Here is an 18,441-nt window from a genome sequence, read left to right on the forward strand (position 1 = left end):
TACCTACTTATTAGGTTTGCTGCAGCAAAACCTATGATCCTTGCCTTAATTTGTTTATTTTTATTGTTTATCATGTTTCTATCGATATGTTTATTTATAAATATTTAGTGGGGCCAAGGGCTATACATGAACATGAGGTAATCTCTATGGACTCAAATATTTTGACTTACATTTGTCCTGTTTTCTTAGTTAAACTAAAATTTTTATTTATATTTTAACAGGTCTATTGTTGAATCTGAAAATTTGTTTTTTTATAGAATAGTTTTATTCTTTTCGTACCGACTAATCCATCCGAGAACATACCTGGTGAGTATGCCATACGTAGTTCTAAATTTGTTAAAATTCAGAATCTCAAAAAAAGCATACTCTTGAGACCCAAACACCTTTCTACTAAGTCAACCCTCTCAGGTTATCTAAAAATTTGTTAATATCAACAGATGATTCTAAAGTGTGATTTTATTTTGTTTAAACGTACTATAATGATGAGAAAAAAATTATACTTCTCAAGTATGAGTTCTTTACGTAACTCCTTTTAAGAGTATTAAAAGTTACTAAGCTAAAGTAAAATATAACGATAAAAATAAAAGACTTTTATTTGTACACATTTAATTAAATATTCAATAATAACTAAAATAACTTTACTATTGATATAACTTTACTATTGATTTAAATATTTTTATAAATAATTTCAAAACAAAAATGTTTATATATAGTAATAATTTATTTGATTTGTAAATCTCATATATTTTCATATATTTTTATATATGAAATAAATAATATATTTTATTTTTAAATCGATTTTAATCAAGTATATTAAATAGTTATCACTAATTGAATTATATAATTTGATTGAATATTTCTTCATTATAATCTGTGAATTTACTATTTTAAAACTTTTCTTCGATAAATGCGCGAAAATGACAAATACCGTACAAATGCACGGGTATCACACTAGTTAATTAATTAACATGTAAAATAATTGAATGAAAAATAAGTTAGTGGAGATAGTGTTATGAGTTTCAGTTAATTATATTAATTTTATTAATTAAAATTATTAAGTCTCTTAATTAATTGGGAGAAATGAGTTAGTGGTGAGACTGGCACTACAAGAAAAGTGTGATATAGCCACTTAATGTTTTATTATTATTAATTATAATTTAACACTTTTATTATTCTGGTTAATAATGGTTGTAACGGTATTCCTTAAAAAATTAATTTTTTATGTTTATTATTATTATAAAATTTAAATTTAAAATAAAGATTTTCAATTTAATTATTATTAATTAATTAATATGTTAAATTATTGTAGGAGAAATGAGTTAGTAGAGATAGTGTATTATAACCTTAAAGGGTTGGCTCAGTTGGCAATCTCCAAAAAGGATAGAATCGGATAGTATCGGGGTTCGATCCCGCCTGAAGTCAAAAACGTCCTGGGGCCACGGTGTCGTCTTCGATCCCGCCTGGAGCGAACCCCGCTTGGAGTCAAAAAACGCCTTAACACCAACCCAAAAAAAAAAATAGTGTATTAATAAATTTTATTACTATTAATTTTAAATATTTAATTTAATATTAATATAATAAAATGATATAAATAAATATATAAATATCAAATTGCATAACTATACCCTTAGTTTTGCCTTCAAAAAATTCCTTAAAACACTTAACAACTTTAATTAATATGATTTATTTAAATTTCTATCAAATTATTATTAAAAGCACCCTGATTAAATCCCTATTTAAATTATAATTAAAAACATATACATAAAGTTAAACTTGTATGCCAGTCTCCCTATTATCATAATTTATTTAAGTTTCCATCAAAAACATAAAAATACTAGTATATTAAACATAAATGACATAAATTATGAAAAACACAATTATATAAATATCGCACAAGTATTATAAAATTTAGCATATCATTTCACAATAAAAGATTTAAAATTTGACTAATTTATTGTATGAAAAAAAAAAATCACAAACTAAACGTAATAATCTATTTGTTTGACAACATATTTGAAATGATAAGACTAATCTGAGAAACTTGGTAGACAGTTTCAGCACTCTTGGGAAGATCAGAAGTATCCGGAGGTGATTCATCCGTAAGACACTCATCAACATTGGTCATGACCGCACTCATATATGAACTCACACCTTGGTAATCAAGAGCTTTCAAAAGTTGTATAGCTTCCAAAATATCACCAAGAGCTTGTTCCTCATCAAAATGATCCAAACAATTCTTGTAATGACTGTGTAGCTTGGGATCAACCCCACTTTTCCCGATTAGGGTTTTAAGTAGGCTAACAGTATTTGATGTATCGGTACGATCTACGTTGAGGGTGTATTGTGCTAGACTTTTGAGATCTCCGCCGGCTTTCGGGGCAAGGAGATTTATACAAAATGAAGGGTTTTTGGCTTTCTGGCAAATGGGTTGAATATCAACGGCTGCATTGGACGATGCAATGCAGAAGAGAAAGACAATAGCTAGTATTGATGTACAAGACATATTGTATTATTTGTATTATATTTTGGTTTGATGGTTTTCTTTGTTTACTCTTGAGGCTTTATATAGATTTCATCCATTGAAAATAACAAAACTAAGTAACGTCATGCCCAGCCCACAATATAATTTGATTTTGTTTTTAAAAAGTGATAAATAATTTTAGGTAAGATATGATGATTTCCTTATATATTAATTGTTATGCATTTTTACTCCTAAATTTACAATCACTTAAATTGGATTTTTTTTTTTTTTTTACTTTGTTTGATCTTGATATATTTATTAAAATTTAAAATGAATTTTTGAATATTTGGTAAATTTCAATCATGCAAATAGTTTGCATATTCAAGGCATTAGAGTTTTTTGTTTTGTTTTTTTAAAAATAATTTTTATACTTTTACATATTTTGTTTAAAAATATTTATAATTTTTTTAGAAAAAACTTTAAATAAAAAATTAATATAAATATTTTTTCTTAAAATATTAGTACTTCAGTCCAAAAATAGTGCTCAAACTACTATGTTTACTCATTTAACTATAAATCTATTATTCAATATAATTTCTTTTAATATCAAATCAAATTTATCTCTGAAATAAGATTTTTTTGTTATTCTCTGATGTTTAGAGATTCAAATTAAATCACAATTTTACTAATTTGAAAGTTATAAATATATCTTTTTTATTAAAACTATTTTGATCAGTAAATATAAATATAAATTTATCAATAAACATCATTTTTTCATTAATATTCAATATTTCTATTAGTAACTTCATGTTCCTTCAATATTCAATATTTTAATCAGTAATTCATGTTCTCGTTAATATTGAATATTTTATTCAGTAATTTCATGTTCCCGTTAACATTTAATATTTTAATCAGTAACTTCATGTTCCCCTAATATTTATTATTTTGATCAGTAGCTTCGTATTCCCGTTAATATTTTAAATTTGGTCCCGTTAATATTCAATATTTTAATCAGTAACTTCATATTCCCGTTAATATTAAAAAAAATTATCAGTAACTTAAATGTTTCTATTAATATTCAAAAAAATATCCGTAACTTCGTATTCTCGTTAATATTCAATATTTTGTCAATAACTCCGTGTTCCCGTTAATATTTATTATTTTGATCAGTAACTTCGTGTTCCCGTTAATATTCAAAATTTGGATCAGTAACTTAATGTTTCCGATAATATTCAAAAATTTGATCAGTAACTTCGTGCTCCCGTTAATATTTACTATTTAAATCAATAACTCTGTGCTCCTGTTAATATTCAATATTTTAAATATTAACGGAATACTCGTGCATTCGCACAGGTACCAGTGTGGTACACTCATTTCTTTTAAATGGTTTATTTTACATAGAAGATTAAATAGGATAGTTAAATCAAAATTATATAAAAAATAAATATGAAGACATGAAGGAAAATTGATACGCTCATTTATTCAAAAAATGTTTGAATTCGTACATTTTTGAAATATTTTTATTATTTTTAATTTTTTTAAAAATATAATAACTCGTGGATTCAAAAAAATATAGTAACTTTATATTTATTTTAATATTCAATATTTTTATCATAACTTCATGTTTCCGTTAATATTCAATATTTTTATTAATAAATTCATATTCCCGTTAATATTCAATATTTTGATCACTAACTTCTTGTTCCCGTTAATATTTAATATTTTAATGAGTAATTTCATTACTATATATTATATGACCACAATTAATAAAAAGGTCAAATTACAAAGTATAGCTTTTCGTCTATATCTTAATATATTTCTATCCATATAGTCTTTCGTCTATATTAATATATTTCAATCCATGTGTTTACCTAGAAAATCTTATTAAATAAACACTCTCATTACACGCCTTTATAAAAACACATGATATATAAATCTTGTTTGTTTACGAAGAGATACATGGTGAAATCATACGGGAGATGTGAAAGAGAACGATGGCGAAAAAAAAATATTAGGCCCTATTTTGTAAAATCTACCACATGAATGTTAATAATAAAGTTTTTCCAAAAAAATTGTCCAGCTACGTTACTTAGAAGTTCTCCTTATTAGTAATTATTCATTTACATATATAAGTTTCACTTTTACAATATTAATTGGTCTAGAAATAACAACTAAATCCAATTGATAAGTATTATTGAGCAAATGTTATAACTTACAGCAAATGTTATAATTTATAAACTCTTAAAAAAAACTTATAGAAGGCAACGTAAGAGTTGAATTATGAAACTACCAAATACAAAAGGCAACATTTACACTTACATTCATTAACTTTTAACATGTAATTTGAAATAGTTAACATATCAACACAATAGATAGAGCTTAACAGAAACACACGTACACACCTTACTTAAAATAACAATTATAAATCAATAATAAAAACTATATTCCTTAAGACTACATATTCATGAGTATTTTAGAATCTACTAAAGTTCTGCTCAAACCATACTACAAGATCACCATATAACCATTCTCTTCCAAACAAACTCCCCTCCCATAACTTCATCTCAAACTTCCAACAAACATAAATTATTCAACAAATAGAACTACCAAAACCATAACTCAACCACTACAACAAATATAATCTTTAGCAGCACCCCTACGAGAGCGCTTTTAGGAAAAAGCGCTCTTATAGATTTCGCTAAAAACAAAAAAAAAAACAAGGGAAAAAAGCACTGGTAAATGGTGGGGGTACGAGAGCGCTTTCTAGAAAGCGCTGGTAAAGGGTGGGGGTACGAGAGCGCTTTCAAAAAGCGCTGGTAAAGGGGGGGGGGGTACGAGAGCGCTTTCAAAAAGCGCTGGTAAAGGGGGGGTACGAGAGCGCTTTCAAAAGCGCTGGTAAAGGGGGGGGATACGAAAGCGCTTTTATTCAAAAAGCGCTGGTGTAGAAGGGGATACAAAGGCGCTTTTGAAAAGCGCTCTAGTAGCTAATTTAAAATTAAAATTTCTAAAACAAAATTAACAAAACACACTATTTGCCTTCAGTACTGTTCTTCTCTAAGCTAACGAAACCCATATCTCCCTTCGCTTTGCTACTGTTCTCACGCGAAATCGCCGCCGTAGAGCCCTACGTTCATCTCCTTCTCTTCACTGCAACCACATTCATCCTACAATCATCTTCTTCTCTTCGCCACCGTAGCTCAGCAACAAAGTTCACACGCGAAGATAACAAATCTTGTTCGCCACCGTATCTTCCCATATCTTCCCATTCTTCCCACTCTGCAACCCATATCTTCCCATTCTACATAGCTGAGTTCGAATCGATTTTGATTTTCACATCAGGTATCTTTGATTTTGATTCTGCATAGCTGGGTTTTATATATGCTCGACTTTGATTTTGAATACAGTCATTGCAATTGGCATTAGGGTTTGTTTAATCAGCAAAGGTTTTATCAGTCATTGCAATTGGCGTTAGGGTTTGTCAAATAGCAATGGTACAGAGCTATAGTGTTGCGAAATTTGAACTGCACATTGTTGCTTTCTGATACGGATGATTGTTATTTGTCACATTTAATTTGCAGTAGAAAAATAAGCTTCTATTACTTGTCACATTTGCAGTAGAAAATATATAAAAGAAATAGAGGAGAAATATAAAACCCACCAAAGCATATATTAAGCAGCCAGTGTTTTTACTTATTCTATGTGGACTTTACTTTTCTAATTCATAATATGCTCTTGTAGAATTTGTTAGATAATTTTAAATGATGAGTTGTCATATTAACTTGGAATATACTTGAGAGTTGAGAGATATACAAAAGAAAGGGATATAATCTTAACTTTATGCATTCATTCTGCTGAAGTTATCAAAAGTAAATAATTTAATTAAAAAGTTTACCAAAAAGAAAAATATCACAAACAAGTAGAGTTGAATATCAATAAAAAAGAAGAGTTAGAAGTGAAAAACAATAGTTACCAACTTATCTGCCTTGGATGTGTCATACTGGTTTCATTGGTTTTAACCATTTGATATAGGTACATGTGGTCTCCCTTATTGTTTTACTTTTGTGTTGCAAATGTTAGGAGTTCCTAAATAGTTTATTCAGTAAATTCCTAAATTGTTGAATCTGGCTTATTAGTAAATTTCTTTCTCAAATTACTGGTATTATGATGAATTTTGCTGTATAGAAACTAACTCTAATATGTTCAATTTAGATTGGGTTTTTTTTGATATTGTGTTAGTAGTGGTGTATTTAACTGCATCGTGTGTGTTTAATTTTACAGTTACTTTGAATCCTCTGGTTTCTACTTGTATACAACGCCGATTCAAACCTACCCGTCTCCCACATCAAGTCTAACTCAGGTTACTATCCCTTTCTTCTTGCTTATAGTTTGTTGTTTTCTGCTTGTAGTTTATTGTTTATGGTTCTATTTAATTTCAATTTAGTGTCTCTCAATCCATTTTTTGGTTTGTGGACTTATATTACCTTGAAATAAGGTAATGTCTTCTTTAAGAAATCGGGTATTCTGATTAGGTATTCTGATTAGGTATTCTATTATTCACACTTTATAGGATCTCATTAGGTATTCTGATCAAAACATAATGATGATAGCTATTTATTATCTTGACAGAATTCCTTAGTACCTGATAGAGAAACCAAGAAGCATTTGTTTAGCTTAATTAAGACATGGATAAGACATGGATGAATTCAAACCGATTGTCGAAAGAGTACGAGAAAGGGGTATGGGAATTCGTTGAGTTTGCGGTTGCGCACTCCGAAGACCCGCTTCGAATGTCGTGTCCTTGCCTGGGTTGCTGTTATGGGGGTAAGGTTGACGGGAATAAGTTGGCATCCCATTTACTACGGTTTGGAATTGATAGAAGTTATACATGTTGGACAATGCATGGTGAGAAAAGTAACGGGAATGCTGAGTCGAGTTGTAATAGGAAGTATGCTTCAAACGACGATTGCACAGACACATACGATTGTGATCGAGTCGAAGAGATTGCAGAAGCGCTTAAAGAAGATCTTGCGGATTGTCCCAAAATGTTTGAGAGGTTGGTAAGCGATGCAGAGAAACCGTTGTATGAGGGTTGTACAAAATTCACAAGATTGTCTGCGGTGTTAAAGTTGTACAACTTAAAGGCGGACAATGGATGGTCGGATAAAAGTTTCACAGAGTTATTAGCCCTTATGAAAGATATGCTACCAGATGATAATGTTCTTCCCAATCGAACGTATGAGGCCAAAAAGATGTTGTCCTCTATTGGCATGAGCTATGATAAGATACATGCATGTCCAAACGATTGTGTTTTGTTTCGAAACGAGTATGCAGCGTTGAATGAGTGTCCTAAATGTGGTGCCCCTCAATATAAGAAAAAGTTGTCTCCTGCTAAAGTCTTATGGTATTTTCCTATAATTCCGAGATTTAGACGCATGTATCGTAGTGAGAGTGATTCAAGACACTTGACTTGGCATGCAGATGAAAGAATTATTGATGGAAAGTTGCGACATCCGGCAGACTCACCACAATGGTCGAAAGTTGATACTGATTAATTATCCTGAATTTGGAAAAGAAGCAAGAAACCTTCGGTTGTCATTGTCTACTGATGGAATGAACCCGCATGGTATTCAAAGTATCTCGCATAGCACATGGCCTGTGATTCTTATGATTTATAACCTACCTCCGTGGCTATGTATGAAGCGTAAGTACATGATGTTATCTATGCTAATTTCTGGGCCTAAACAACCAGGGAATGACATAGACGTATACTTGGCACCCTTAATCGAAGATTTAAAGTTTTTGTGGGAGAACGGTGTGGAGGTTTACGATGGGTATAGGAAGGAAAGTTTCAACTTGAGGCGATGTTGTTTGGAATAATTAATGATTTTCCAGCATACGGAAATCTATCCGGGTACAGCAATAAAGGTCAAAAGGTGTGTCCTGTTTGTGAAGACGAAACCGATACGACACGATTGGAGCTTTGTCAGAAGAATTGTATATGAGAGAAAAGTGCAACACTTCATCGGTGAAAGAAACTAGTGATAAGGCTAGTATCAACTGTCAAAGGAAATTTCCCGAGGTAATTATAAATTTTTTTCCTTACAAATTGTTCTATTTTATTAATGATAATGACTTTATATTTACTATTGGTTTAGGGCATTTCATCTTGCCAACTATACTTATCGTCACCGAATTATCGACTAGTTGGCAAGGGAAAAGTGCACAACACTTTGGGAGATTTACTTCACCATAGACCGCTCCCAGATGGACACCTGAAAGTATCGGTGGATGTTGTATTAGATCATGATGCGATGCTACCGGTACCTGACATGGTCTCAGAGACGACATTGCTGCGAGATGCAATAGGATCATTTGTTGCATGGCCCTCGGAGCTCATTACCATTAGTGATGAGGTATATTGAAAACGATTATGAATCATTTAGTTTTCGAATGTCAATTCTAAACCGTTTATTAATTATGTTTTACATTTTAATTTTAGACTGCTCCAATAAAACCCGCAATTAAGGGTAAAGGGATTTTACAGGAGGAGGAGTTTGTTGCATCACTAAAAGAGGTACATTTAAAGTGTTAATATATAATCTGAATCTAAATCTGCATGATTTTATATTTTACCTAACTTATATGATTTTTAGGCATCCGCTCGGGAGTCACAACAAGTGACGCAGCAAGTTCGTAGCGTACCACCCACTGGTCCTCCGAAGATAGCGGCAAAAAAAGGCGGTGCTTTTGTGCCTCGATACCGGACGACGCTTGCAACAATGGTTGATATTTCTGATTTGAAGGATGGTGCTTTACGTGAAATCAATATGGATGAAAGTGTCTTCGGTATTGAATTCAAGTCACATATTGCAATTGATGACTTGGAAGAGATTTTTACGCATGAACAACTAGGCGTCGGTAATATGCACTCATACATCCGGTAATATTCACTCATCCGATATATTATTTAATTAGTCCCACAATATAATTTATTTACACATTTCAATGAAAATAATCTAATGTTTATTATGTTTTTATTTAAGGTTGTTGTATGACAGAGTGTTGCGCGGGACTGTATTGTCTAACAGATTCCGTTTCGTGTCTTCCGCCCATTGCAGCGGAATGGCAATTGATTTGGAACCGGAATCAGTTAGACAGCTCTTAGTCGATAGATTCATGTCCACCGGAAATTCAGAAAGTCTGCATCTTTGGGCGTATAATACCCGACCAGTAGGGTTAGTTCTCATTCTTGGTTCATCTAATCTCTGTTTCTTTTGTGTATAGCAAAATTTTCATATAACCTATTGTTTTAATTTATAGAGCACACTGGTTGTTGCTTGCTATCAACCCTATAAGAGAAGTCATGTATTATCTGAATTCGGTAAATGGTGACTGGACCAATTATCCGGCTATGAAGGAAATCGTTGATTTGTAAGTGGGATCGTTCTAAATATTCGTGTATATTTATATATTTACTTATTTGTGGGATTGATCTAAACATATGCTTTTATATATTTGTTAATTAGATCAATACAAGTGTTCCGAAGTCAACGGGACGCACAGGTATCCCGGACTAAATCAAACAACATTACTTGGATCAAAGTGCAGGTACATTATTTTTCACAATTTAGCTTATAATATTTATGCTACTTGATAAAATAAGACAACTATAAAATCTTATTTGTTTTTCTATGTAGTGTCCGCAACAGCGAAACAGTTCAAATTGCGGATACTTTGTTTTGAGGTTTATGAAAGAAATCCTTCAGGCGAATCAATTAGAGATTCCGCTCACGGTATGAATTTATAACTTAAGATAATTTCATATAATTTATTACATTTAACTAAATATATCATTCATATTATGTTTTTGTTTTGTAGTACCTTGACGAATTCCGTGCTGTTGGGTACCCGAGACTTAAGTTGGAAGAAATCAAAGAGGATTTGTGTCACTTTTATATTAAGCAATTTTTCATGTAGGATTTGTGTCGATTTGAACTATAATATTATTGATGTTGTAATGATGTATATATATAATTTTGGATATTATAATGGTATTATATTAGTATATATATATATATATATATATTGTCTTACTGATGGCTGAAATTATATCGTCGAAAATATATTACAGGTCGAAAATATTACAGGTCGAAAATATTACAGGTCGAATGGGAGGATTAAATTACAGGCTGCACATTAAAATACCTCATTTAGCAACGACAGCGCTTTTAAAAAGCGCTCTTAAAGGTCCACCTACAAAAGCGCTTCTTAGCAAAAGCGCTGCCAAAGAATAATAAAAAAGCATAAAAAATAAAAAAAAACGCAACATACGAAAGTGCTTTTGGAAAAGCGCTCTTATAGGGGGGGCTACCAGAGCGCTTTTTCCAGGAAAGCGCTCTTATAGGGGGGCCTACCAGAGCGCTTTTTCCAGAAAAGCGCTCTTATAGGGGGGCCTACCAGAGCGCTTTTTCCAGAAAAGCGCTCTTATAGGGGGGCTTACCAGAGCGCTTTCTGAAGCGCTTTTGTTACCTACGCCAGCGCTGGCTTTCACAGCGCTTTTAAAGCCCATAAAAAGCGCTTTTAAAGCCCCAGCGTGTTGTAGTGAACCTTCAACATCACCATCATTCAAACCTTCACTTTTCTCATAACTATATCTCACCATAAGCAACGTAACAACAACACTTAGAACTTATGAAAATAGAGAACCACAACACATAAACATAGATAAAATAAAAGTGAAGTAGAAGGAGAAAAAGAGAGGGCCAAGACCGTTGCAGTGGAGACCTTTGTCTTCCTTTGCATTAGCCGAAATAGCTCTTGACACCATTGCGGACACAACCTTCGTCCTCCACGCGAAGCTCCGACACCAACGAAACGCACACGCCTCAAATCATGACGCCCCCATTACACCAGTTCTCTTCACCTTCAAATTTATAGATAGAAATTATATCAAGACAGTATGATTTTTCACAGTAGGAGTATAGTATTTTAATAGACGAACATTTCACAGGAGACAATTTTTTTTTGTCTATACCCTTCAATCAAATAGATTCACTTTTAACAGGAAAGAATAGATTAAAAAATTTAAAACATTTGCATTCATATGACTGTTATGGGTGCAAAGAGATTGTCGCTTCGACAGGCTTTTCTAAAGTGATGATTGTAACACCCCTCTAATAACCCGCGGCAATTAAACAATTAATAAATCAGAGTAGGCATGCAAGGGGTATCACAATTCGTAAAATAATAAAAACACCACGTCAGTATAGTCATGCATCCACTGAAAACAACTGAATTTATAACTCATTAAATAAATCATGTTTTACACAGCGGAATTGAAACACACAGAGTCAACATTCATCATAATGTATCTGACTCAATCAACAACCAAATAGAGTTATAACCAACTCCAAGACAAACGTGTTCCCAGTGTTACATCTACCAGAGCATGACACCGACACTATAACAAAAAAAACCGACTTATGAGCTAATCCTCACCAAGTCGCGCCGCTATCCTCAATCTGAAAATGACAACAAGTAAGGGTGAGTCTCATCACAGTTAACCAATGTTATCACATCATAAATAATAACATATCATAGTTATATCATTCACCCAATCGTTTCATATTCAGACAATCACCATTCATATATCCACAGATAAACAGGTAATCAACACACAACATATATAATCATGCTATAACAAATCATGCACATGTATGAAACTGACACTATGCATGTGGTACCAATCATCACCAGTGGAATCATCCACCGACCGATCTATCATCAATTCAGATACGGCCCTGCCAGCACGAATTCCACACAATGGGAATCCTGCCCCTCGCTGAATCCTCTCATCATATAGGATTCAGCTCATGTTTATGAATGCATGCAACATATATATAACATACTTTCATCATTACCATTCTATGAGTAGCATCATCTATACTCATTTCATCATCATCATCATCAATAATAAGCATGTTCATATATACATCACATCATTCAATATCATCAATCATCAGTAAACCACAGAATCACATCACAAGGTTTACACAGTACCAAACAGTACACAAACAACATACCAATCGAAAATTACACATCATCGGGCTTTCCAGAAAATCACCAAAACAGAAATTTCACACACAGAACGTCATACGCGTATCATATGACCCATACGCGTCCATACGCGTATCACCTTGCCTCATACGCGTATCATACGCAATTCACCAGAACTCAAAATGGCCTAGAAACCAACCCATACGCGTATCAGCCTCGCCATACGCGTATCACCAGAATAATTTTCCTCTTTCCAAAATTCCATACGCGTATGAGCATCCCCATACGCCCTCATACGCAAAACACCAGCACGTGGTTCTTGGGACAGGGCAACTGCGTATCATACGCGTATAGCCCCTTGGGAGTGTCCCCCATACGCGTATGACCTCATTCCATACGCGTATGGCACTGTTTCATACGCGAAAAACCAGAAAATGCCCAGAACCTGCAGAATTCGTATCAGACCAAAACCCATTCGTTTCTACTCATACCAGTCCACGAATTCGAGTCCAAAAACCAGAAAAATGCATCTAACAGTGTACGAATACATCTACAAACAATAGCATATGATTCTCTAACCAATTCTATTCATCATATCCTAATCTATCAGTTATTAGGGATTACAGTTCAACCCCAAATGATGAACACAGATAAATGTCTCAGAATTTGGAATCAATCAACCAAATAATATTCCTAATCCACATTACTACTCATAACACGATAATAGAGATTAAACGGAGAGTCCCCCCTTACCTCAGATAAGAATTCTTGATCTTTGGTCTCTCCCTCTACAGATCTCCTTCAGTTCCTCGTGTTCTCAGCCTTCGTTCTTTCACGTTCTTTCTTCCTTCCCGGTTCCAAATGTTTATGAAAATAATATAATAATTTAGTAAAAAGGATTATAAAATTACCCTCCCTCTTTTACTAATTACTCATATGGCCCAAATGCCATAAACCATTATTTTCACAAAATCCCCAATAATTCTAATTATTAATTCAATAATCCAATTAAATTAATATTAAAATTATACGGGTGTTACAACTCTCCCCCACTAAAAGAGTTTTCGTCCTCGAAAACATACCTCAGGAAAAAGTTCTGGATAAGAGTCCTTCATCTGACTCTCAAGCTCCCAGGTAACGTTTCCTTCAGCAGGTCCTCCCCAAGCCACTCTGACCAAAGCTATTTCCTTGCCACGCAATTGCTTCATCCTTCGATCCTCAATCCTCACAGGTAAGGTCTCAACCGTCAAGTTATCTTTCACCTGTACATCATCTACTTGGATCACATGGGACGGATCTGAAACATATTTCCTCAACTGAGATACATGAAACACATCATGCAAATTCGCAAGCATCGGCGGTAAAGCGATACGATAAGCCACTTCTCCCACTCTTTCAGAAATTTGGAATGGTCCAATAAAACGCGGAGTCAACTTCTTCGACTTCAATGCCCGACCAATCCCTGTCATAGGAGTAACTCTCATAAACACATGATCTCCCTCTTGAAACTCAAGTGTTTTCCTCCTCTTGTCATGATAACTCTTCTGTCGACTCTGAGAAGCCTTCATTTTCTCCTGAATCATCTTAATCTTCTCTGTAGTCTGTTGTACAATTTCAGGACCAATCACAGCACTCTCACCAGATTCGTACCAACACAACGGCGTCCTACATCTCCTACCATACAAAGCCTCAAACGGAGCCATACCGATACTCGAATGATAACTGTTGTTGTAGGTAAACTCAATCAAAGGCAGATAACTATCCCAAGTACCTCCTTTTTCCAACACACAAGCACGTAACAAATCCTCTAACGACTGAATCGTCCTCTCAGTCTGTCCATCAGTCTGCGGATGATAAGCAGAACTCAATCTCAGCTTAGTACCCAAAGCTTTCTGCAAACCTTCCCAGAATTTAGATGTAAACCTCGGATCTCTGTCCGACACAATACTCGAAGGAATACCATGAAGACTAACTATCTTCTCAATATACAACTGAGCTAGCTTCTCCATCGGGTAATCCATTCTCACCGGTATAAAATGTGCAGACTTCGTCAACCTGTCTACCACAACCCAGATAGCTTCACAATTTCTGATAGTTCTCGGCAAACCCGAAACAAAATCCATTGATATGCTATCCCATTTCCACTCCGGAATAAACATCGGTTGCATAAACCCAGATGGTTTCTGATGCTCAATCTTTGACTTCTGGCAAGTCAAACAAGAATACACAAATTCAGCAATCTCCTTCTTCATTCCAGGCCACCAAAACAACTTTTTCAAATCATGATACATCTTAGTAGCACCAGGATGAATACTCAACCCACTACGGTGTCCTCCTTCCAAAATACGCCTTCGGAGTTCATCAACATCAGGAACACAAACTCTGTCACCAAACCTTAGTATGCCATTCTCATCCACCCTGAATTCACCACTCTTGCCTTGGTTAACCAAAGTCAACTTATCAATCAATCCAACATCAGCTTTCTGACCTTCTCTGATTTCTTCAAGAATACCACTAGTCAGCTTCAGCATACCCAATTTAACACTAGTAGGAGTACCTTCACACACTAAACTCAAGTCTCTGAATTGTTCAATCAAATCCAATTCCTTCACCATTAACATAGACATATGCAAAGTCTTCCTACTCAATGCATCAGCTACGACGTTTGCCTTACCCGGATGGTAATTCAAACCAAAATCATAATCCTTCAGAAATTCTAACCACCTTCTCTGCCTCATATTCAGCTCTTTCTGATCAAAGAGATACTTCAAGCTCTTATGATCACTGAACACCTCAAATCTCGAACCATACAAATAGTGTCGCCACAACTTCAAAACAAACACCACAGCTGCCAACTCCAAATCATGAGTCGGATAATTCCTTTCATGTACTTTGAGTTGCCTCGACGCGTAAGCGACCACTTGTTGATTCTGCATCAATACACCACCTAGACCCATCAGTGATGCGTCACAATAAACAACAAATGATTCTGTCGGATTTGGCAAAATCAAAATAGGAGCACTAGTCAATCTCCTCTTAAGTTCTTGGAATCCTTCTTCACACTTTGCATCCCAAATAAAGACTTGTCCCTTCCTGGTCAGTTTAGTTAACGGCAATGCTAACTTTGAAAATCCCTCAATGAACTTTCTGTAATAACCTGCAAGACCAAGAAAACTACGAATCTCTGATACTGACTTCGGAGCTTCCCACTGAGATACAGCTTCTATCTTTGTAGGATCCACAGCAATACCATGCTTAGAAATCACATGTCCAAGAAAACTAACTTTCTCTAACCAAAATTCACACTTCGACAGTTTGGCAAAAAGTCGCTTCTCTTTCAACAATTCTAGCACAGTTCTGAGATGCTCTGCGTGTTCTTCCTCATTCTTAGAATATATCAGAATGTCATCTATAAACACCACCACGAACTTATCGAGATACGGATGAAAAATCCTGTTCATATATTCCATAAAAACACCAGGTGCATTAGTAACCCCAAACGGCATTACAGAATACTCATAATGTCCATACCTCGTTCTAAAAGCAGTCTTCTGAATATCGTCATCTTTCACACGTATCTGATGATACCCAGACCTCAGATCAATCTTACTAAATACACGTGCTCCAACCAACTGATCCATCAAATCATCAATCCTCGGTAATGGATACCGATTCTTGATAGTAACCTTGTTCAATTGTCTATAATCTACACACAACCTCATTGAACCCTCTTTCTTCTTCACCAGTAACACAGGCGCACCCCACGGCGAAACACTAGGACGAATAAATTTCTTCTCAAGCAATTCCTCTAACTGCTTCTTTAGTTCAGCCAATTCAGACGGCGACATACGGTACGGTGCCATCGACACTGGACTAGTTCCCGGAACCAATTCAATAGAAAACTCCACTTCTCTTTCCGGTGGTAATTCATTCACATCTTCTGGGAAGACTTCTGGAAACTCACACACCACAGGTAATTCGCCTCTCGCCACTTTCTCTTTCACATTCATCAATGCAAACAACATAAACACAGTTGCACCATCGCAGATAGCCTCATTCACTTGTCTAGCTGTCATCTCCAGATTATCATTACTAACCTCTTCAGGAAAGATTATCGTCTTTGTAAAACAATTGATATGAACATGGTTGAATTCCAACCAGTTCATCCCCAGGATTACATCAAGTTCTTTCAACGGAAGGCACACTAAGTCCATCCCAAATTCTCTACCAAAAATGTCAATCGGACAATTCAAGCATGCAGACGAAGTAGTTACTGAACCCGACGCAGGAGTGTCAATAACCATACTTCCATTTATATCAGATATCTCTAGATTCAACCTCATAGCACAATCCAAAGAAATAAAAGAATGAGTTGCCCCAGTATCAATAATTGCAACTAAAGGTGTGCCATGAATGAAACACGTACCTTTAATCAACCTGTCCTCTGGAGTAGTCTCTGACCCTGTCAAAGCAAAAACCTTTCCTCCTGACTGATCCTTCTTTGGTTTAGGACAATTAGGACTGATGTGACCTTCTTCTCCACAGTTGAAACAAGTCACAATCCTTTTCTTGCAGTCAGCAGCAATGTGACCCACTTGGTCACACTTGTAACACTTCCTCTGATCAACCTTGCATTCGTTCCTTCGATGTCCCATCTCACCACAATTGTAACACCTGATACGAGCACTGGAATCTCCCCCACTGGGTTTCTTCCAATCAACAGGTTTACCTCTACCATATGGCTTACCTCTATCCATAGGCTTCTTACCCTTTCTATCAACCAATTCACGAGAGTGAGATGACCTCAGCTTGATGTTATCTTCTTCAAAAATCCTACTACAATCTACTAGGTCAACAAACCTTCGGATTCTCTGGTACCTGATACCCTGCTTGATCTCATCACGAAGACCATTCTCAAATTTGACACATTTCGAGAACTCACTGGCTTCGTCATCATTGTAGTGCACATAGTACCTTGCCAGTTCCACAAACTTGGCAGCATACTCCGGTACTGACATATTGCCTTGAACCAGCGCCAGGAATTCAACTTCCTTTCTTCCCCTGACATCTTCAGGAAAATACCTCCTCAGAAACTCCCTCCTGAATACAGTCCAGGTAATTGCTGTACCACCAGCATCCAGCTCAGTTCTAGTTGACATCCACCAATCATCAGCTTCCTCTGATAACATGTGAGTGCCATATCTCACCTTGAGATCCTCAGCACAGTCAATGACTCTGAAAATCCTCTCGATCTACTTAAGCCATTTCTGAGCACCCTCAGGATTATGCGTGCCCTTGAACAATGGAGGATTGTTCCTCTGGAAACTGTTCAGTTGTCTATCAGCACCAATCGCAGCTCCATTGGCATTCCCTCCTAGCACACCAGCAATCATGCCCAGAGCCTCAGCAATAGCATCGTCGTTTCTTCCTCCTCTTCCAGCCATTGTTCTGCTTAACACAAACAACCTAATCAGAACAAAAGTATCGACAAATAGCTCGTATTAGTCGCATACATAGAAGACTGACACTAAGACTCTGGTCACAACGACCGACTATGCTCTGATACCACTATTGTAACACCCCTCTAATAACCCGCGGCAATTAAACAATTAATAAATCAGAGTAGGCATGCAAGGGGTATCACAATTCGTAAAATAATAAAAACACCACGTCAGTATAGTCATGCATCCACTGAAAACAACTGAATTTATAACTCATTAAATAAATCATGTTTTACACAGCGGAATTGAAACACACAGAGTCAACATTCATCATAATGTATCTGACTCAATCAACAACCAAATAGAGTTATAACCAACTCCAAGACAAACGTGTTCCCAGTGTTACATCTACCAGAGCATGACACCGACACTATAACAAAAAAAACCGACTTATGAGCTAATCCTCACCAAGTCGCGCCGCTA

The 18,441-nt window shown here is 35.1% G+C and overlaps 1 protein-coding gene across 1 annotated transcript; it reads right to left on the reverse strand.

Moving 5' to 3' along the window:
* Positions 1–1,902: 1,902 nt before the first annotated feature.
* On the reverse strand, positions 1,903–2,512 carry LOC131611642 (pectinesterase inhibitor 1-like). The gene has a single exon (XM_058883569.1). It carries the CDS (start codon positions 2,501–2,503, stop codon positions 1,994–1,996), a length of 510 nt encoding a protein of 169 aa, XP_058739552.1. The 5' UTR covers positions 2,504–2,512; the 3' UTR covers positions 1,903–1,993.
* Between the last annotated feature and the right edge of the window lie 15,929 nt (positions 2,513–18,441).

Source organism: Vicia villosa, linkage group LG6 (assembly GCF_029867415.1).
Source record: "Vicia villosa cultivar HV-30 ecotype Madison, WI linkage group LG6, Vvil1.0, whole genome shotgun sequence".
In the NCBI taxonomy this organism is placed as follows: Eukaryota; Viridiplantae; Streptophyta; class Magnoliopsida; order Fabales; family Fabaceae; genus Vicia; species Vicia villosa.

Coding starts and splice junctions, on each gene's coding strand:
- LOC131611642 (XM_058883569.1), bottom strand. CDS start 2,503: ATGTCTTGTACATCAATACTAGCTATTGTCTTTCTCTTCTGCATTGCA.